This window comes from Pomacea canaliculata, linkage group LG4 (assembly GCF_003073045.1).
Source record: "Pomacea canaliculata isolate SZHN2017 linkage group LG4, ASM307304v1, whole genome shotgun sequence".
NCBI classification, from domain to species: domain Eukaryota; kingdom Metazoa; phylum Mollusca; class Gastropoda; order Architaenioglossa; family Ampullariidae; genus Pomacea; species Pomacea canaliculata.
This window is the reverse complement of record NC_037593.1, coordinates 9,556,208-9,579,858: the sequence shown is the minus strand read 5'-3', so window position 1 is coordinate 9,579,858 and position 23,651 is coordinate 9,556,208. Positions and strand designations below refer to the sequence as shown.

The 23,651-nt window shown below is 36.0% G+C and overlaps 1 protein-coding gene and 1 long non-coding RNA gene across 4 annotated transcripts; one reads left to right on the top strand and one right to left on the bottom strand.

Annotated features, from left to right (window-relative positions):
- The first annotated feature begins 11 nt into the window (after nucleotides 1–11).
- Nucleotides 12–4,041, top strand: LOC112561033. Its single transcript, XR_003098642.1, has 2 exons — nucleotides 12–98; nucleotides 529–4,041. It is a non-coding gene; the product is annotated as an uncharacterized LOC112561033 (long non-coding RNA).
- Nucleotides 3,410–23,366, bottom strand: LOC112561031. Of its 3 annotated transcripts, none has more exons than XM_025233168.1 (10): nucleotides 20,054–23,366; nucleotides 17,923–18,707; nucleotides 16,456–17,273; nucleotides 14,464–14,581; nucleotides 13,044–13,245; nucleotides 10,634–10,735; nucleotides 10,231–10,344; nucleotides 9,541–9,613; nucleotides 8,852–8,942; nucleotides 3,410–8,584 (listed from the first exon to the last, which is right to left on the bottom strand). In XM_025233168.1, exons 2-10 carry the CDS (start codon nucleotides 18,289–18,291, stop codon nucleotides 8,501–8,503), a joined length of 1,971 nt encoding a protein of 656 aa, XP_025088953.1. In that variant the 5' UTR covers nucleotides 18,292–18,707; nucleotides 20,054–23,366; the 3' UTR covers nucleotides 3,410–8,500. The 3 variants fall into 3 exon arrangements, with proteins under 3 accessions (XP_025088953.1, XP_025088955.1, XP_025088954.1); XM_025233170.1 differs by having other exon boundaries at nucleotides 10,643–10,735; XM_025233169.1 differs by having other exon boundaries at nucleotides 20,061–23,366.
- Between the last annotated feature and the right edge of the window lie 285 nt (nucleotides 23,367–23,651).

The window sequence follows — 23,651 nt, the reverse complement described above, 5'->3', positions numbered from 1 at the left end:
GCGTTGGTCTTGGTAGACAGACAGCAATCCACCTATACACGTCTATATTGGAAACGGCACTAAGCGTGTTGCCGATATATCTGTACATTTGGTTTAAAGTAAGGATTTATTGAAAGATTAGGTTGAAGCATCCTTCATCAGAGCAGTGCAATCGGCATGTTTAGTCCGGAATGGCAGGGGTATAGCTGCGCCTGAGCGATTCAACCGGGCCATACAGTTATTTAGGGATAATGGTGTTCGGTGCTTTCTTCTCTGCCTCTAGAGCCGCAGTTTTTCCTTCTTGTTTTGTTGTGTTTGAAAAGGGAAAGTGCTTTCGCACTGTGGGGGAGGGGGCGAACAGTTTTTCCTTTGGTCCACTCACGAACTTATATCCCCTGGACAGCTGACAGACGATTTTTTTCACTTAACTGCTAGAACGAGGCGCCAGACCGTTGAAAATTATACTGTACGTAAAAGTTCTTTCTTTAGTTTTCCACCGAAAAAGTGCTTATAATGTTTCTTTAATAATGTATTCCTTTCTCTTTTCAGATGCTTTAGTCATTTCAAACTCGTTTCTGCATCATAGAGTTTAGGTGTGCGGTCGCAAAGGCATTGAAAAGACAACTGGTCATTTATATGGGGAATTTCCCCCTCTTGAGTGCAAGCTTCAATAAATCAGGGCCAGGAAGCTAATGATCTGAGGCTTAAAAAGTTGATCTCCCGTAATTTGCGAACTGCACAAATGACGAGAGGGGGAAGAGGAGCGAAAGATAAGGCAGAAAAGAAAGCCGCCAGCTACATGAAAGCTTAGCCTCTAAAGTTTCAAAGGTGGCCACAGTGCGAAATGTTAGGGAAATGGCATTCGGGGTACACTCGGTTCAGCGACGTGTAATACAAGTTCGTTCTGAGACAAAGAAATAGAATAATGACGCCCAAATCTGATGCCATGCACACACACTACTGCATTACACTGTAGCTGACATTGCACACTTCAAGTTTAAAAAACAAAACAAAAACAACAGCATTTTTTTACCAGGCAGTCTAAAAACAAAAATCAAAAGAATACATATGTTGCTTGTTTTTATTACATCATAATAGTTTTAATTTTGTACCTGAGGAACTACAAAGACTCCTAGTAAAGCTCTCAACTTTTTTTAGTTAATGACTAACAGTAGTAGTAAAATTTTGTCCTAATGTTTTACAATCTCAAAGCTATGTTTCTAGTTACTGTGTTCTTGAACCTTTTTTACATGAAGGAAAATATTTGTAAGGGTACTTACAAAGATAATACACAACACCTATGTTTTAATTAAATAATAATACAAATGTACAGAATAAAATGAAATTAATGGTAAGCATGTGTCTGTGCACATATATATAATATGACTTGAAGGGATACAGATAAGGTGGGCTGGCTTTAATAAAGCTGTTGGCTGCACCCTGATAGATGAGGCACATTCAAAACAATATTCTGTACAATTCTAGTTTTAGCTCCCAAATCGACATAATAAGCTGAATTGTACATATCCTTACATCCATGCAGTTCTTGTCAGAATAGATCTCTACTGTTTTAATGCATATATAATACAGCTGTTTTCACTGCAAAGACAAAAGCAGTGGAAGCCCAAATGTGGAATTTGTGTGATCTCCATAAAGAGGTAAAAATCCTTTGTGAGAAAGGCTGAAGGATGGCGTCAAATGAAATTTCTTCCATCAGCTTTTTCACACATAGTTTTCTGTAGTTGCAGAAAATATAACTGGATAAAGACTGGTGCAATGTTACAAAGTTTTGTTTGTACCCTCCCCTTAGGTTTAAGAGCCTGTTCTTAAAGTTTATAAAACCTGAAGCCTGCCTCTCTCTCTCTCACGCACACATTTTTTATCCTCACCATTAATTTGAATTTCTAAATTAACTTATTTTTAAAATGTTTGGTATGCCAGACAAAAGTCATTTCTTAAAACATTTAGGGAAGCAAGGCCACCTCATCAACACATCAAGTTCATTCAAACATGGCTTGCAAATGGCCAAACATAAATCACAAGCCACATTAAAATTAAAGACGTGCAAAACCAACGAAGACCATGAAAACCTTGCACGTAAACAGTTTAATTACTGAACAGATAACTGGTATCCAACAATAAACGGAGTGAAAAAAAAATCATATCACAGTGTGGAGTATATGAATGTAATGGTTGTTTATATACAAAACTGATGAGACTGCACTGGAAATGGAAAAATGTTTTGGAGACATTACAGAAATATTGCAGTGGTAACAGCTTTCAACTGAGTTTGTTTTACAGCTCTAAGTTGTGTGCGTACACAGAAATTACCAGTTTAAAAATGTTGACTTAGAGCTATGGTTTGTTCAAATACAAACCATTAGTAGTAAGAAAGCGGCACAACATTTGACATCAGTTGTTGATAATGAAGTGTAATATTTAGGTAACTGAACAACTTTAGCATAGGGATAAATATTGTACATATTTTGTCCTGCAAAATACATGGTCTATGGAACTAAGCTGCTGTCAGTGATTTTTATGCAGTGTTAGTCTCTTGCTTGTTGACGTTATAAACCAAGTACGAGATTAAATGCAATATCCCCCTCCTCCCTGAATATCGTGTATAAATTTGTATGGAATATTGCCCCTTATGCCTCTAATAGAACAATTCATTACTGAAATAAACACACAAATGGAGATGTTAATGGTGTCTGAATTATGGCAGATATCACCTTTCAGTTGCAACCCAGCAGCAGGATAGTGTAACAGCTTATTAACGACTGATTCTTACTAAAGGTATGCAGTGGTTTAAAGTGATGCAAGTGACTTGAATGAGATGAAGTTATGCATGGATACAATAATATACATATAAAAAGTATCATAACATCTTTTGGACTAGTCACAATGCATAATGTAACAGTTTCCAATGCTGAATGTAGTTGATACATTGGACATAGCACCTGTCACATTTATTAACTCCAGAAACCTGTAAGCAGCATGGTAAACAATCCCTTGTTTATGTGAGAACGTGTTGCAACATTCACATGAATGTGGTGGTGGAGTGTGCTAAAATGTTTGTTTTAAAAATAGGAAATTAAAATAATAGTAATTCCCCTTTATGTCTTCTATGTGTCTTTTATTGTGAGCATAGTTGTTTCTCTGTCTCCTACTTGTCTTAAGCACTGAGAGCGTGTTCTTTTGTGAGCAGGAATATGTACTATAAATCACATGTTTATTATTACTATAACATTTTCAAAACAAACATTTTACATTAACCGAAAGAAGGAAAAAATATGGATAATTCCCAGAGAACCACAAAAAAAAAAAATTCCTGGTCCTAAAATCAACATCCAAATACAAAAATAAATGATTCATACACTTACAAAATATTTTCTCTGACTTAAAGAACCACTCAAAACGTCGATTTAAAAAAAAAACACAAATCAGATCTTTCTACTTTTCCAAGCTAAATATTTTTGAAGGCTATCTGAAAAAAAAAAATGATACAAATGTTGAAAAATATAGCTCTTATAAAAGTATTCTTGTCTTTCCTCTAACATACCCATATGAAACACATAACTGCATCCCAATTTTAAATCGCACGTCTGGAACGTCCCACTAAAATATTCTCCAAAATAGATGAAAACATTGACACTGTTACACAGCAAGAATGATGCCTGTCTACTGTTCAAGGCAGTATAAACTTGGGAAGTCATTTATAAAAGAGGGCCACGAATAACGATCCATTTTAAACATGCCAATTTCCAACACTTTGAAAACAAAAATTTCAAGACCAAGGCTGCAGATGGTATTAAACTTTTGGAGGCTAAACCACAAAAAGAAATCAACAGTGTGCTACAGCACAGATTATCATAAGAATGTGTATGAAAACTACTGATGAAGGCTAATAAGAAATATCCTTTTTAATCAGTCTGATTTTCAAATTTTCTTCCTTTGTAAAACAGCTTTTATTGGGATTTGTCATGAACTATTTTGTAAAATCTTAAATCTAATTTTCAAAATAAACTGGCAAATGGAGCACAAAAAAAAAAAAAAAAAAAAGTTGCAATCAAAAAGACTATTCCTGCTCAATGGGTTTACTTTTCAAGAGTTGGGGAGGGGAAATTTGTGCTTTACGCTGAGCCAGCAACTGAGGATATATCACGGCAAGGCAGTCAGCCTAGCAAATAGATGCCACATACAGAGAAAGAACAGCAGCCTGAGATGAGAGTAGAACCCAGGACAGCCAACCCTCACTGTATTGGTGACAGGCGCTAGCCACTGCACCACCAGGCTGCCCTACTTTCAAAGATGTGTTTAATAATGAAAGTTCATGTGCATATACAAACCTTCACTTGCATACATACACATGTATGCATGTGCGCACGCACACACACAAAATAGCCAATATGAACACGTGAAATGAGGGTGAAAACATCAAGCATGCAATCGGTGCTGTACAAAATAAAGCAACAGATATCCTTGCTACCATCACTTCCAGTCAAAGTGTTTCACAACAAATGAATAGTCTCAACAGCAAAGATCTTACCACACACAACAATGTACAGTCTTGTGAAAGAGACGTGAAACATTTGGATGCCAGTAGCTGTGAAACCACAACAGCAGCACACAAAATTTCTTCTTTTTCATATAAATAAAAGTGTAAAAATCTGTTTCAAATTCAAGTACAAACCAAAGGCGAATTTAAAAACAATGAACTATCTTGGGCAGAGACCCCAACTGCTTCTTTATAGATTTCCAATTTGTGAAACTTGCTTCAACTCTGCAAAGCTATTTATCTTCTTTCGATTCACACTTCATCATATCAGTTAAAAGAAATTATGTTATGAATATTGTTACTTTTTAATTTAAAAACTGTAGCAATAATAATGGCATTTAATTTTAGAAATGTTATATTTAAAACATAATAGCTTGTAACTGTAAATGCCACTTATATAGGGTCAAGAATCTGATTTGGTGTCAAGTGATATAACAACATCACGGTCCTTATAACGAGCTAATTTTGCTAAATTAGAACCATAATAACATTATCTTTTTAGTAACAATGACAAAAATTATACTTGGATGTGACATATTCCTGAGAAAATGATTGGAAATGTAAGTTTTGTTGATATAAACATTTATAAGGACAGACATCTCCCCCACAATAACTTAAAATTACATTTTTAAACGTGTACATGTGTTACAGGTACTTTGTTGAAGCTTCTGAAAAATTTATTTTAAGACCACAAACGCTGAGGCATCATTTTGATTGAACCAAAACAATGGGGCATCACTTTGATTGATGCCACAAACAATGGGACATCATTTTGATTGTCAGAAGGCTCAAAGCACATTGCTGTAGATCATAGCCTGTGACGAAATTAGGACTGCACAAAAATTATGAATATTTTCACAAAATCCTTACATCTAAAGTGGTATAAATGTACATCATCTTATAAGTCACTCACATATGAATTTTTTAAAAATTAATTTTAGGTTATTTGGCATCAATATAATAATTCAAATACCTGAAAAAATGGATTATTTTGCATCACTGTACATCTTTTTAAAACAATTACGAGTTTAAGTTAAGGAATGTTTTTCACTAACATAAAAATTACATGTACTACATCATTTTTCACATTATACAATTCAATATTTGACAAAAAACCAGATTCTTGCCCTATATGTTTTGTTTTGATCCACTGGCACTGTATGTATAGCTAATTTTGCCGTAAGGTGACCGAAAAAAAAAATCAAACTGGAAAGAAAAAAATTACAATAGCTAAAAAAACATTTTTCAATTTTATAAAGAACACTTTTACCATGAAAGTTTCCACAAAAAATTCAGTATCACATCCTGCACAACACATCACAGTCCATAACCTAATGTTGTCAAGTAATAAGTTTCAATTTGCCTTCTTTTTATACACAAGATTGAGTTGTGCAAAGTGGGGAACAAATCCTTTGAACTGTTACAAAACAGATGATTGCACTTCTGTATACTTACACTACATCTATGCATGATTAAATATGCATGCACATGAAAATATGTAAGCACAATGCATACCTTCATCTGGACACACAGCTAGATATTACCCTGGAATATGACATTGCCTCATGAACACCAACTATAAAAAATGACATTTTGCATTTTCTCCAAAGAATACTGCTAATGATTGCTAGCCTTTCTTGACAGGTACATATACATATACTATCTGAACAACTTTAAATCATTATTTTTCTTCCACTTAAATTGTGCAATCCATTTTTTTTAATTGCCACCTTCCTAAGCAGATGATACAAGTCATTTTTTACGGGGATGGCTCAGCACATGAACTCTAACTGCTGCTGAATTTTACCTTTTTTTTTTTTTTGGACAAGATTCTCAACATTTCTGAAGTTTGTTGATCACAGTTAATATATATATAAAGCCTGTCATGCTAGTCAGTAAAGAAGATTCTACAAATAGCTTGATCCCGCTTCTATCACTTTTGGTTGAATATTTTGTGACATAAAAACTGTATGCATCAGTTAATATCACAATTTTCTGAACACAATTTTCACTCATTCTCAGACGATGAAGAGCATAACATCATTAACATATTAAAAAAGGAAATGTCCCAGACAATACTCTTTATCTTAGCTGAAAATAAACAGGGATGAAGAAAAGACTCACGGACTGGACACAAATGTGTGAAGATCACCAGATTTGTATCGAAAATGCCACAGGTAACCAGAAGACATCACTATTAGTGAGGACAGCCTTTAAGGAATATCGCAAACTACCAGCTTTGCTCTTCTTCCAGGCATTTTGCTTTACTTATAGCCAGTCTTTTCTTGTTCGTCTTTTTTGTCAGTATCATGCACTCATGCATATCTTTGTCTGGTAGGGCAGTTTGTGACAATTAGAAAAGGAAAGCCTTTATTCTAAGGCAGTGCATACATGAGTAGATATCAATAAACACAAAGATAAAAGGATTGAAGCATCTTACATGAAGAATACAGCAACACAACCTAGGTGTCCATTTTCATATGCATTATAGACATTTAGCTAGTGTGAAAAAAGAAAAAAGTAGATTTAAGATGACTAATTGAACTGCCTATTCCAGTGAAGACGTCTTTAAATCTGCCAATCTTCAGTGTATTTTTTACACTTATCTTTTGGTTAAAAATACAGTCCACTTAAGTCCTTTGAACTAAGATGAAAAACAATCTTGATATATATATATATTTTTTTTTTTTTAAAGCATTTATAGGTGTTCTGTGACAATTATTTCTTAATTTGGGCTCTAAAGTAACGTAGGATCAGGATTTGTTTGGGAGTAGAGGGAATTACATTAAATGTTACTTAAAACACTAATTTTTATTTCATGTAGTCACATATTAGTGTTTTGGCCTTTCTGGCCCAGACTAAAACTTGTTAGCTCACCAAGTTCACACAAAATGGATTTACTCTCAAGCAGTTTGCCTGTTAAACCTCTCTTGACAAGCTCATAAGGTTTGATTCTATTTGTTTTCAATGATCAGTGTTATCACTGCATATAAATGGCAAATGTACAAAACTTTAAAACACAATTCTGAGGCCATTTGCTTGGTCTATTTTCTAGAGCACTTTACAAACCATTAAAAAAAAAATACATGCATAAGAATTAAATAATATCAGCAAGTTAGATTTCATTGCTCTTTGTCATGTGGAAAGATGTGCACACGTCTTTTCTCCATAACATATAGCGCATGCATCATTGAGCTTGGCTATGAAGCAACATTTTATGAAAACCAGTTTTTGTCACTCACATGATCACAAACTAGGTAGGCAAAGTTTTGGTTACACTTATAATCTCCGACACCTTTACTTATACACTTTGAATTTTAAATTTTGATCTTAACATTTTAAATAGATCATGTGGACACAAATTTAAGCATACACGCTAACTGGACGCAAATAATTTAGTGTACAGTTCAACAGTTTTTTTGTCTTCGTGTACTACCCACAGCTTGCTTAATTTATAATGGGGCTAGTTTGACTAAGATGGCGTTGTACCCCTTTCATGCTGCTATCAATCTTTTCTCATGCTTTAATTTTTTTGTTTACATGCCATATAAAGTACAATAAATTTAAATAAAATGGCTATTACAAGAGAAAAATCTCATGAAATTTTATTACACATTGAGAAACACCTGTAAATTTAAAGATTAAATAAAATCTTGAATCTCAATGTGACAAAAATGTTTATCTCTCATTCATCATCAAGGTATCTTATATCTACTCGTCCTTACCCCAGATCATACTCATCTCAGATAATTCACATAAAACAAATAATTATCATCACTGCAGTCAAACTGCTGGAAAGCTGTACGAATTAAACATTTGTGACTAATTTTTTTAATGGGTTCTTGCTGATATTTTGTGATTTATTTGTTATGATAGGTTTCAGTACTGGGAACTTTGGTTCTTAAACATCACATCTCATAAAATCTGGCGCCTCATGCCAACAAATGTAGACTTGAGAGTGTCTCACTTGATCTCTGTGTCTTTGCGAGTCTGAAGACCATCTGCATGATGACCACAATGGTCAGAATCAGAGTTGGAAGCAACATCCTGCAAGAAGAAAACAAAGACACACTATTTTTAAGCCACTCACACAAGTCCAATATTGCTGACCAAACAAATCCAAAGAAGTGTGAGAGCCCAGATAAGATGTCAACTCAGGACCTCAGAGCAGTGAAGAAAAGCACATATTTTACCATTATGCTACTCAATGCCTTTGTATGTGCATCCAGTGCCATATGGCAACAAAAGAAAAACTACATGGCTCTTTATACTTACAGAGCCAAAATGAAAAATTATTTACAGCTTAGAACTCACATGTGGTGATGTCTCTTGAATATCTTCTCCCTCATCCTCTTCTTCATCATCTAGTAGGTTAGTCATAGAAGGAGCAAGCGTGTCTCGTAATCTTTTGCACTGTTAAGGTTAAAATAAGAATGCTACTCAAAGCTGTCTCAGTAAAGAAGTAAACAGTGAAAAAAATGAATACAAACGTTCCCAGAACTGAACCATACTCTCTTACAGCTATATTTCTGAAAATATTATTTAAAGGCTAAATAAGTCTAAACTTAAGATGTATCTTTTCAGAACGACAACTTCGCTGTGACCCTATCCTGACCATTAGTGTGTCCGTAATGTGTGTCTGTAATTTATGTAAAGCACTTTGAGCAAATGTTTGTAAAAGGACTAAATCTTCATTATTGTTATTAATATAAATATACAAATGTCTTTAACTAGTTCATCTATGCCATCTGCATCACATCTGGGCCAGGTTAACATAGTTGCAATAAAAAGAACCCCACCATGATTCAAAACAAACATGAATTTATAAACATTACAGGATGGAAATGGAAGCGTACCAGTTCTATAACCTCAAAAAATGTGTTGCAAGCAGCATGATCACAATGAACACCCATGCATTAAAAGCAATTTAAAAATATATATGTATATAATTGGTATCACTGAAAATAACAAGGCATCATTAACTACAAAAACTAGCAGGATACAAGTGTCGAGGAGATTTTTTTCTCTTCCTGGAGAAAAATTTTCTTGCAAGGGCAGCAAACTGTTTTTTTGAGGCTAAACAGACATAAAAACAAATGTTTAAAATAATGAATTCCAACAAGCATTTAGCATATATAAAATGTAAAATATAATGCTGGAAATTTGTCATCAATGCATGCAAGTTAAAAATGGTGACAAACAATTTAAACTTTTTTCATACACATTTTCTCAAATCCCAGAAGACAAATACATTATGTGGGGTTGTACAAATGAAGGATACTGTTGCTTACACATAAAGCCTGTTCTTAAAGGCCGAAGTTTTGTGTCCGGAGGAAAGACAGTGGTATCGCCCGTGCGAGGGAAGGTAGGAGTACACGTGGTGGTGTACCAGCCAATAGTCAGCACCGCATGTACTCCTACCTTCCCTCGCACGGGCGAAACCATTTGAAAACACGCCCATTTCGACTTCGGCCTTTAAGTCAGTGAAGCATTAGACGGATGAAAGTGTTAAATGTTTGCGAGGTTGTTTTAATTGTATGGTGTGGGATGTTTTCTACAACTCATGTGGTTAAAAGGTGACAATTTCTATAGTGATTTGAGCACTCCAAAAATGTTTCAAATACTTCAAAATTTCAAAAATTGCAAACAGAGATAAGAGTTACACACAGATGTGTCTCCTGCTACATCCTAACCTTTTCCCATGTGCCTAAGCTTTTGTAGAAGTTCTGCATCAACTTCATCTGCCTTTGGTAGCTGCTGACTGAAAGGAAATGCCTCTAAAGTTGACTGGTGATCATTTCCATATCCTGTGATCACAAACATAAAAATGCAATTAAAAATATTTTACGTCATTATTTCTGAAGATTTCTTCAAACAAAATTATTTTAAATTTTTCTCCCTGATACAGAGGCTTCTTTTTTTGTGGGGTAAAGAGGTGGGGTAGGGAAGGATGAGTGATAATGTTAATGATTTAATGTGCACAAGGACATTTATGATGGACACAGTGAAACATTACACACACACATATATATATATAGCCAACTCAAAATTTAAAATATAAAAAAATGCAAATCAAATAACTGTATTTAATTTCACCTTCATCACCTGGTTTTGCTACCGACACAGAGGGTACATTCTGAGAGGCAGTCTCTACTGGAACTGGTACAGGTACAGAGTCCACAACAGAAGTTTGGCGATCTACAGGGGAAAAAAAAATGCCCATCAGCTTTTAGCAACTCTCTATGCTCAATCCCAAGTAAGTTTTTGAAAGCACAATATGCAGGCATGGTTGTGATATGACTGAATCTGCATAATCTAAGTCAGTGGTTCTGAAAGTATTTCGGACAGCGGACCACTTTACTAAAGTAAAAAAATACGGCAGACCAAGGCCTAAAATCACTCTGTACCATGAATTTCAAATTTAAATTGCCGCATTAGTTTCATTGCAATTTAAAACTTTAATGTAGTTTTTAAGGAAAACTGAACCAAGCATAATGCCACACTACAGAGAAGGAAATAGCAGAAACAAGTGACAGCAAAAAGGCCTACCAACTACTTCACCAAGCGATCAATTGAAGACTTCATCAAAGAAATACGTGGCAACCTCTTTACGAGAAGCATGGCTGTACTAAACCGATGGACTAAAAATTATAACACGTTTTACGATTTCCAGCTGACAATGGACATTAATATTCTCCAGAGCAACCAAACTAGAACCAATAAGACAGCAGACCTATCAGTCATGTGAAAAGAATTTGAGATAGCAGTCTGAAGGCAGGAAGGTTACCTGGCATCAACAACATCCCAGCTGGGCTGTTCAGAAAGGGTGAGGAGGAAATAACAAAGGTCCTTAGTGCTCTGTGCCAAAGAATCTGGAAACACGAAAAATGGCCAAAACAAATAGACACAGTGACTAGTCATACTCTTTTCAAAGAAAGGAAATAGTGAACAGTGCCAAAACTACAGAACCGTAAACCTAATCATCCACTCAACCAACGTTAAAGTAATACAGAATCACATCAGCACCACAGCTGAAGAACTTATAGCAGAAGAAGAGGCTGGCTTCAGACCATCCTGATATAAAAACATCTAGAACACATCTAGAAGCTCTTCTATGACTTTCATCAACATTAGAAAGGCATTTGATAGAATCCAACATGAGGGGCTGTGGCACATGAAATAAAAATTCAGCATCAAAGGAGGCCTCATTCAAGTCATTCATCAAAGCGCTCTATTAGAGTTCAATGGGTGCAGTAATGCTGAATAACCAAACTGGATCTTTCTTTTACAAAATAGTAGGCAGCAGTCAAGGGTGCCCCCATCGCAAGTACTGTTTAACATATTTTTTGGAAAATGTCATAAACCTTTCACAAGCATTAAATCTACATTTCCATCTCATAGAGACCCTTACACAATATGCATTTTGCAGACAATATCAATTTGATGGCAGGCACCGAAAGAGAACTGCACGACCTTACCAAGAGACTAACAGTTCGAATGCATATGGAGGGGAGACCAGCACCATCAGGTGTGCTACCAAGTTTAGGCAGCATAAGTGCCTTGTAGTTCCCATCCTTATGTACAAACGTCAGACGTGGACACCACTTGCTGATATGGAGAAGATAATCCAGGTACTCCAAAACAAATGCCTGAGGAGGCTGCCACACACCTCTGGATCATGAGAATAAAAACCAATGACTCCATATGAAGAAGGAGCACCACTTTCTTAAGACACCAAAAAAAACCCTTTTCGCAACAGAAGTAGCACATGTTGGTCTGATCGGCCATGTGCCCCAACACAAGACTCCTTCAGGGTAACTTAAAATAGTATTGATGCTGAGGTGGACAGAGAAAAAAACTGATTTGCAAACGTAAAATAGTGGACTTGTTATTCAATGCAGGGCTGACTGGCAGTTTTGCGTTCAGTACAGTGCAACCTTACCTTTTAGCACTGAGACTGATACCTGATTTTAATCTTGCACATCAATTGGTTTCATAGGTACTGGATTTTGTTCAACTTGCTGGCAGCAGTTTTTGTAAATGGTCATTATTCTAATATTGTGATCACAAGCATCAGATCTCCACAGGGTTGGTTGTCTATCACATAGATTTGTTAAAACTGGTGTCAAGCAATGGGATTTGGTTTTTCTTTGTGATCAACAAATTGTCAGAAAGTTCGCAGTATTTTGTTTATATCGTAACATGTGCTAGCAGGAGAATTTTTTTAATTGATTTCAGACAAAACTAATGCTATGCAGAAGTAAAAGGCACCTTAAGTCATTTTCCTTTGTTTTTTATTTTAATTTGGCATATTTCCTAAATTATAATTGCCCACTGGGATTAATAAAATTGGTCAATTGTCATTTGGACCTGCTCACCACTGTCCAAGACAGGCCAAAGTCTTGTCGCCTGCTGCATCTATTCAATTGCTCCCCCAACAACAATTAATGCCAGTGGACCAGCATAACTGTTTATCATCAAAGGATGAATGAATAAATGAAATTACCTTTCTCCAGAGTCTGCATGAAATCCTCATCATCTCTAAGTTCCCGCAAAAATTCTGAGTTTTGAAGAATAAGAGCCAGTCTCTCATCTTCCAAATATTGAGCAAGTTCAGGGTCAAGGTCAGCAGAGGCAAGGCGTCGGCGTCTTTCATTTTCTTTTATTCTTCTCTGTATGAATTCACTGCTGAGGTCTTCTGAAGCTATCTGAAATAACAAGCTAATAATTATGCTAGTTTTTCTCCTATTCTGGAAGGATGAAAGAAACTAAGCTAGGTCAACTCCCAGACCCTATTGCAACATATCCAGGTTAGGTTATCTGCGATGTATAGCCTGAGCCCACAAGAGCAGCAGCATGAAGTATATTAAATAGTTTATATATATAACTGTGATGATGAGATGGTTCTCACTGGGATAATATAGTAAAAATACCTTTATCTGAATGTTGCTTGTAGTTTGTGTGCATTAGTTTTCATTAACCATAAACCAGCGCACACAAACTACAACCAACATTCAGACCAGTTTTTAAACAGACCTATACTACTGTATATCACTGTATAACTCACTGCAAGAGAGGCCACACCACAAACTATTTACTGCTGTTATAAATTAACAATCTGGTTTCAGATGTGTATGAATCATACTGGCTGTTTCCAATTTTACAAAATGTATAAAAATGCTTGCATTGTTAAATTACATATGTTCTTATATCTATGCAAATTCATCAAATTAAATTTAAATGCAAGTAAAACTTACAAAGTGTAACTCTATTAACACTCAATCAAGTTTTTGAGGATGAAGAAAACATTTTACATATTTTTTTATATATATAGTTCATACCAAATTTTAAGACCTCAAAACAGCTCAAACTGGTCTAAAGCCTTTTGACACACTGTGCATGAATTCAAGATAACCGATGACACAGGATGCCCTACTTGCTATCAGACAGCTGTGTCAAGAATATCAATCCAGAAATTGTGTGAAGTGAGGTAGCACTACTGCTATGCCTTCTTGCAGCTTGATGACATATTACAAGAGATGAGAGCCCTTTAGAGCAATTGAAATTAGTAATCATAAAAGAGGAAACAAAGTGGATTACAATAACTGAGACTAGCAAGTCAGCATATGGGTACATTAACTCTGTTACTGCATTCTGCTACTAGAGAATAGCGGGTTTTATTGCATTCCAGCTGTCAAAAGTTTCACATTAACCAAGGGATTTAAATAGAGAATTATAAGTGAGCTTATCAGGAATTCTGATATGGAATCTCAAGTAATCAGTTCTTGTATAATTGGCGTTCTTCGATCAAAATATATAAAATTATTATTACCAATGTTCCATTTTTATACTTTCTTCTTTTCCTTGTATGAAGCTACTTGAATTGGCTATAAAGAATAACAACATTTTTATGAAGTCCTTCTTACCCTTTGAAAAGAATGCCTAGAAGCTCCTGCAAATGAAAGTGACCGTTGTGGCATACGTGACTGGCGGCTTCGTCTAGCTTTTTGTACATCACATGCCTCTTCTCCACCTGACTGTGATCTGTTAAATAAATAAAGCATCTCATGTTTTTCTAAAGCAATCTCATAAATAGACATAAACACATGCACATATACACATAATATCGATGCAATGGGGAAATTAATTGAAACCAGTTGTTCAGTTAGTTCGTTTAGTGGCAATAGGTGCACACAAACTGAGAAACAACTCTACTGCATGAAAAAGAAATGATACATTTGGGGGGAGGGAAAATGAGGCTATCAAATGCCCTTATGCCTTGTTGAAAATATCCTTCGAGAAAGCAACCTCCTTCATAATCAGCTACCATTGCTGATATTCTGAGAAAAGCTTACTTGGCTTTTGAAAAAAATATTTTCTACTACCTGCACGTGAAAAAGATCATCTGTTTTTTACCTAAATTAATATTTATTACTCTCTTTAATATGACAGGAACTTTTGATTTTATTCTGGCATGACAAGAAGACTCTACTAGCTTAAGTGAAATCTAGCCTCCTGTTACTAATTTATTATCTGTATCATCTCTTTGTGAGGAAAAAAAAATGAAGTAAAAGAAAATGTATCATTTTGAGGCAGATGCCAAGTGAGTGTTTAGGATTAGGCGTGCTACTGTGTGTGGAGCACTAAGCTTCAAGACAAAAAAGCAATTCCAGGTACATATGCAGCACAATCAAAAGTAGCCAACCAGCATTGGTACATAACACGATACCACAAATTCTATTTTGGAAAAGTATCTAAGGAAGAAAAGACCCGGATACATTTCTAGATAACAGAGAAGAGATGCCACAAAACCCACAGCAATCTGTTATGCTAAAAGATGAGTGTATGCTTTTCTCAGCAAGACCGATGCCGCTTGTACAGTGACATGGGAATGTGCACTCTTTTAGGTCTGCTGTGTGCAATTTTTTTTCAAAAGACAGGGAGCTCATAATCTATTTCCTAAAATCTGAGTGACTATCACCTTTCTATTACAAAACATCACAATGCACAAAATGTAAACGGACACATTTACACTGTCAAGGGTGCAACCAAACAGAAGGAAAAGGCTAATTAGATATACCCATAGGCATTTGTGACATTATAGGCTTGACCTCTTTCAGAACTGAAGGCAGCAACAGGTTAGTAACTGAATGAGGCTAAATGTGTGGCTTTAGTGTAAATTGTATTCTTGCATCATATCCTTCTATTGTTAACTGTATCGCTATACAATATTGCTAACAGATGATTTAGACTCCTGTCAGATGACTTTTATGGCCAACATTTTCATAATCATTACAAATTATTACAGTTTACACCCTAAAGGACAGAAGGTTTAATACAATATTTAATGTGCACATAACAATAGAGCACACTATGAGACTGTAACCTGCATCTGATCACTAATCTTGCCACTGACTGTAAGAGTACAATGTCATTAAGTTACTAAGACCAAACAGCACCTGAAGACTGCCTTTATCAGTCATTAAGCATAAAATGGATTAATATATGCCAGGTGGTAAGGAACATTTACAACCATCTTCACAAACGATCAATAACTGAGAAACTATCTGTTCACAAAGTACTATCCTTGAATTACTATTCTTAACTCCCTGGCAATACTGTCATGCTAACCATCATGTATGACTCCATCTTATACTTTTTTAGTATTTACATCCTTCATACCTTCATCCATTGCTTTATGTTCTACTTTTGTACCTCATCTTTATGTTGTTCAGTTTCCCTATACATACCTCACTGTCCACTGGCTGTTATCTTTCCTTTATCATAATTGGTCTGTGCAGAGGGTGCGATTATCGTGGTTGTGATGCTGCTGTGCTCCCATTATTATTATTATTTCTTTTCTCTAAATGAAACAATTGGTGAATTAGAAAAAGTTTCAAACCAATGTAACAGAATACCTGTTTGAACCCGATGAAAGGTTTCTGCGATGATCAGCATCTGGTTTCTGGCCCCCTAATGGTATTCTTTCCAAAAGGCAAGGAGTCAGGCGCAAAAAATCATCTGGCAAAGTCCCAAGTAAAGGGGGATTCCAGTTGCGATAAGGAGGTAACTTGACTGGACTGCCTCTCACAGAAGGTTTGTATCTGGAGTTGCCAGGCTGATGTCTACCTTCCCAGGAACTTTTACTATCTGAAACTCCAAATGATTTAGATCTCACTGGCACAGATGCAGTATTCCATGACACCTTGCGTGATTGGGGATGAATTTTACCTGTTGAGCCTGCTGTTTCTTCAGTGCCAGGATAGTCCTTGCCCACTGGAATAACTTGTTTTCCAGAACTTTTCACACCACAACGCTGTACTTTTGCAGCAGTAGAACCTGATAAATCTTTCTTTTGTCCAGCTGAGGCATGCCTTGCATCTCCTCTCCCTTGAGCAAGCCTACTGATATCTGTGTGGTCAGAAAAGATAAGAGAGCTAGGTGAACTGGAGATGTCCCATGATGTTGACATCCGCTTGTTTTCTGTAGTGCTGTTTATAAAATCTGCATCAGGTTCAAGATCTACAGGGGTTGGTGAGCGAGGCTTGTGTGGGTGATGACGTGGACTGCTTCGTGTGGGAGAACCAGGATGAAGCCTATGGCTAGAATGGCGTTGCTGTCCATGACGACAGTGACTTTCAGAGCTCCTACTCATTACATGAGATGACTTGATGGCTTCTGTGTATGGAGGAGGTGATTCCTCAAAAGCAGTATCTTCCAAAGGGGAGAAGGGACTCTGAACATACAAGAAAATAAAAAAATGCAGAACCACATATGTATATACTGCAGCAAACTCAAAGAATTGGTATTCCACTGTATGACATGCTCCGAATGAAAACAACACCCCACAAAATAGTTGGCCCTGTAAACAGATGCTGAATAGAGGGAAGAACAGCATGTCTGAGACAAGATCTGAACCCAGGACACTCTATTTTAGTGCCAACCAATATGATGTGGTAGGAAGTTAATATGCATGACAGTCAAGAACCCATAGAATGCTATATGCACTGATGTAAATAAATGAGAAAGTGATTCAAAACTGTTGCTACCTAAAATAGACCCATGTAAGTTGTTGCAGTAATGTATAATGTAATTCAGATACAAGACAGAACTTAATAAAAATGCTTCTGTAAAACATATTTCAAAAGTCTCCCTCCCCCTTTTTTTGATGGTTCTTCAGATCTCTATCATGTCATATGAAGCACATTAAACCTTAATATTTAAGTTAAAAAAAGAATTCTCTTTTATATATATTATTGTGTATGCAACATATACACATTATAAAAATATATATACATTTATGTAATAACTCCAGAAGAAAAGTATCATAAAATATAAACATTGGAGAGTGATTAAGCAAAATTAGATTAAAAATAAATTCTCACCTTGTTTACTCCATGATTTCCTGCTTCAAGAGCAACTTCTCTTTGCACAGACATTAAAATGTGATCTGGTAAGTCATCATCACCATTGTCAATGCTCATTGTCAAAAGCTGATCAATTGTAGCATCAACAATGCCATTGTTTGCTCGTAACACTGCCTCAATAACCTCCGTGTCCATGCCAGGAAACATATTTTGAAAATCATTCATAGCCTGGTTGAACTCCAGCTGTCTCATTGGCCCAGTGGACGATGCTGATGAGGGTGACAATGATAAATTTTCAGATGCTTCTGATCGGTGGGTGTTATGTCCATGGTTGGTAGCTTCAGCACCCCCACCACAGTCTGAGTTTATTCTGTCTGTGTCTGCCATGACGGAAGTTTCTCACGACAGCGTATTTTATTTATACAAACAATTTTCTGATTAACTATCAATGCTTTTGCTAATAACACAGCTGACTAGAAGTAAATCTATTGTTTGTACAAGCAGCATCTTTATCAAACTTTTCTTTTCTAAAAAGTCCAAAAAACATCACCACCAGTGACAAGAAGACACACAGCACCATCCATGCCTTCTGGAAATATAGGCATCACTTATTTGCAACAGCAACTTGTATACACACAAGATGGACATGATACAGCATAAAGATGTATGTGAACATTTTCAACTCCAGCAAAAATGCTTTACACCAAGAACTGCACAAAGAATTTTAAACCGAAGCTGCTACTAGGTCTAAAGCTGATATAAAACCAAAGATGCAAAACTTCTTCAGCTTGTTCCATCTGGTTCTGTTGAGAAGAAAAAAAATCTATATAATGTTTACATCAAAGAAAAGACCAGATAGTAAAGCTGGACCATATTACTTCTCATTAAACTATTCTACAGTCACCAGTCATGGAAATAAGTATTCGAGATTAACTTTGTTTAAAAATGCCAAATAAGTAAAAAGAAAAAAAGACAACAAATGAGTTCATGATTTTTTATTTATGATTCATCCTCTTTCTATACTTTGTTCTCAAATATCTTATAAGAATTTATCTCAACCTTCTGTGTCAGAAATTTGTGTTATATTTATTATAGCTTTTTTTTTCTAAATCTTAGTGTATTGAGGCATCAGTTTTAATGAACATCACCATGATGATCACTTCAAACAGTAAAATATATATTTTTTTAAAATCAGCTACTAAAATCATCCCCCATTCTCAACAATTAAAAATACTGAGCTGAATGATGTAATAATATGTACTTATGAAAGATGACGAGCGATAATACCACTGGTGTTGAACAGTTCATAATTTTTTTTAAAAAGACAAAAATTGAACAGGGTGAAAAATGCTGTTAAACACTTAAACAACAGGTATGTATGATATTTCTATTATCTGTATTTTCACATATCATAGAAAAATATGTATTTGTCATACTTGATGTTCTTGCCTTTTCAGACAAATGCACACACACACTCTCTTAAGGGAACCCCAGACACTACTGTTCTGGAATCTAAGGAGGCTATCAATTGGTGAAGCTGTAAAAACTAATGTAACATAATGAAACATCTCATAAAACTTTCAAAATATGCTGTAATTTTTGTGTATTTATCATAAATATTTTATGTAAATACAACACTGTTACTGCTTAATCGTACGCTCGAATGCTGTGAAACATGATATCTGGTGCATATTAATAAAGATTAAGCGATTAATACAGATCAATAATCTAAAACTCAAGCAAACACTAAGGTGCCTTGGAAATGCACTGGAGAAATTGGTACTAGCAGTAGTATGACAACAGAGAGAAGCGCCGAACGCGAGGCTCAGTCCCACTGACTGTTCAGATATTCAGCCAAATGCTTATCCTAAACAGGGGGGAAAATCAGCACCGAAAATATATTACCTCACGAAAATCATCTGCATCTATTCCTAAACATATTTCCGACTGTCCATTCGCTGCACACAAGAATTGTTGCTGTAATTGATAATAATTTTGATGCCGCCTCTTCTCACCCACTAACACACCCCCACCCTACCCCGACATAATGATCACTCCGCACTGTAATTACCTTCTGTCGATTGCTAGACATACTATTTTTTAAAAACTGTTTGGTCTAAAAGCGTAGAAATGAGAGCTGGTTTAGTACCTGTTACCTCAGCATCTTTATCTTGCTGCACTCGGTTTTTCTTGCTGAGCATGAATGAGCGTGCGCGAGTATCCGCTCCTACACGGCCTCTTGCAAAGTGGTTGCAAAAGTCGGATCGGAGAAATTCCACCAGCAAGCATGATAAGACTTTTCGGTTTGAAGATAAAACCCCAACATTGTCCTCAATAAAATATTTCACTGCTGTTAAAAGTAATTTTAAAACTAACAGTTTATTAATTTTGTCTTCCTGATCCCTTTCAGATTCGTAATATTACCGCAGAAAGCGACGGTTCTGAAAGTTTTGTGTCAGATGTTTGTAAAACTCAACTGACCTACAGTCAAGATTGTTGTTAATCGTGCGTATGATATTTAAACAGCTGTGTCGATTCATGCATATCGCTTTTTTATTTTCATTTGATAAACAACTTTTTTGCAAAATTAACAGATTTTTGTCATTGAAGCCGACTGTCGTCGTCAAATTGAAGTGTGTAAGAATGGAGTGAGCTCCATGTTACATTTAGTTTACGTGTTGCACGCCTTTGTTTATGCACATGTTGCAGCTCTAATTCAGTGATTGGATGAGCATAATCTTCAAGAAGTAACATCGTCGGCTGTCTGATGCCATGAAGAATTGTTGATGCGAACTAATCAATGTTTGTGTCGAGTGTGGCACTGGCACGAGTGGGTCATGGGCTGTGCCCCTTCATCACTTTCACAGGCACCGAGCACAGTTGTCCAGGCGAAGACCTGTAACATTAGTATTAATAGTACGAGTACAGTAACTGGATGTTATTAAAGTGCATGCTACCTGCTTCATCGTTGCTGTGTACATTTTTCGTGGTGCTTGGATTTGTAGACATTGTGCCAAATGGTATATTTATTTCATGTTCAAATGAGGGGGCCCTAATAACATTATTTTTAATTTCACTCACAATCCGTTTTAAATATCAGCATCAACCAACTCATGTTTAAAGATATGTTGTGTATCCAGAGAACTGTGTTGCGAAAACTATAGAAATAAAGGTTGATCCAGCACTGCAGCTGTGCACGTGGCCTTCGATCACAGTTTTCAAACGATAACGACCACAAGCATTCACAAGACTTTTTCTTTTTATTGGGTTCTTATCTTTAATCAGACCAACAAAGCAAAATATGGAAGATTTAAAAAATTAAGAAGCCATTTATACTGGTACGATTTTTTGAGGCAAGAAAATTAGTGTTTAAAAAGTTAACATCGCGCTGTTTAATAAAGACTAGATAAATGGTGATTGACTTGTGTTGAAAAGTGAATTGAATCCAGTTTGGACAACATTCACCAAAAACGTTAATGGCGTTACTTCCAACAAATATTGCACCTTTCCTTATGCAGGACAGCTTTTTTTTCCCACACTTTGTTATCAGTGTATTTATGAGCATTTCCTTCAATTTGCCCAAATAACAATATTTTATTGTCGCATAAAGTGTCTGTAAACATTTCAATGGATTATGAATAGCACATAACTATTGATGTTTGATGTCAGCCATACATTGTCCATTTCTGTGAGTTCTGTTTTCTCACATTGTAGTATGACATTCCATGACACCAGCCATACAAGCACATTGATTTTGTATGTCAGTATACATATGTTTTTCAGTGTTGTGTTTTCTAGATCCATGTTGTAACAAATTCAAAAATTCTTAAATGGAATTCTCCAGTATTAGTCATCTCCTCCAGCTAAATAAACAAAGACAAAGCACATTCTATAGACTAGTGAAACTGTTGATAAAAACATCACCACCCTTTCAAGGCTTTACATGTGGCATTTTGTTGCATAAAAGATACACCCATTACACATAAAGCTGATGAAAACTAGATATAATAAGAATAGTGTCATACATATTAGACTAAACTACTTTCAGGTGGACAATTATATGAAGATACTAAGAATTCATGAAATTTGCATTCACGTTAGCTAAGCATTTACAGATGCAAGGCCGTGCTTAGGGGCAGGCAGATGAGGCATGGTAGTAGAAAATGCCTTTAGATCTCAACTAAAATCGTGGCATTAAGGTTCCTGCACGTCCTATGCCTCCGGCCTCGTGGGGGCTAAGAACGGGCCTGTACGGATGTATTTAGTAAAGTGCTTTTGGATTAACCTCATTGCAAACATCCGGTACTATGAAACTAGAAACAACATGCAAAATGAAATGAATTTTAGCTTCTTTATATAACATTTGAATTTCTTCACACTTAAAGGGAAGTGTGATGCCCAGCCTTGCATTTTTGGTTTGAGTATTATATTTACATGCGCTGGTTCCCCCCAAAGCAAGATGCGTATGTGTGTATGCTCACACAAAATACACAATGGTTCTACCACGTCATCTTAAACCGGTCTCCCAGACTGTGGGAGTTACGTAGATTATGACTGCCACATTTGAAGGATTTGACAGGATTTTTTTTTTCACCATAATTTCTTCTAAACTTTAGCACAAGTTCATTTGTCACTGTGCATGCTTGTGCTATTGTGTTGTCTGTTCACCTGTATCTGTAGCAAACTTTCCTTGTTTCAGTTTTTGTTGACTGAGCCTAAAAAGGCTTTCTAAAGAATTCTTTAAAATAAAAGCAGTACAATAAATTTCTTCAGAATGGAAAATTTTACACAGGTAAAACATCTAAACTTTGATTTTGTCTTTTATCTTCCTGAAACATGTACTTTTCATGTTAATGTTTTTAGTCATTGAGGCAACCAGCATCTTTGAGACAGACAATGACATTCGAGCTGCATCCAGAGAGAAAGATAGGAGTCCATCACCAACATCACAGAACACCGTAAAGGAACGTCTCCGCTGCTTGCCTGAACATGAAGCAGCTGTGCAGTGATTGGAACAAGTGTCATCATAAGAGGATTCAGGATTCCTTGTAATAAAATAAATGCAACGCAAAAGAGGAAATTGATTGGCTATAACACCTCCAACTGGGTGAGACTTTAAAGGGGAATAGAAGTGGATTTAGAGATGGGACTGATTGAATGAGGTAAAGCAAAATGTTAAAGATGTTTGTTTAGATTTTGTGTTGTTATATCTTTCTTCAATATGAGACCCTGACTAAGATTTGCTACAGCCAATCTACAAACAACTTATGAGGCAAAAGACTTGTGAAGTTTTAACCTTCTTATCTTCCTGCCTACTATAGTGGATACGGGGCAAACACATTCAGCTGGATGACACCCACTTGCTAATCTCTTGGCTTTGACAACTAAAAGTTCCTTTGATCCCATTTTCCACTATCTTTTGTCCTGCAGGCTGATTTGAGAGGGGTGACAAGAGTGGCAGGTAATCATTTTAACTTTACGAAAATCTAAATACCTGTATTTATATAGCTGTTGAATAGTATTACACGGTTTGCTCCTTTGGAATTGTGGTTTGCTGAGCATGATTGGTGAGAGTTTTTTATTTTAATCTCAGTATGTTTCCTTTGCTTAGAGACAAACTCCAGGGTGCCTGATGAATGAATAGGTGCAGGTGCTGTACACATCTGACTTCCCTACCTCCACCCCAAAACAAAACATGACAGAAAGAAAGAGCTCACAAAGGCTTCAACACCTCCATATCTTACTGC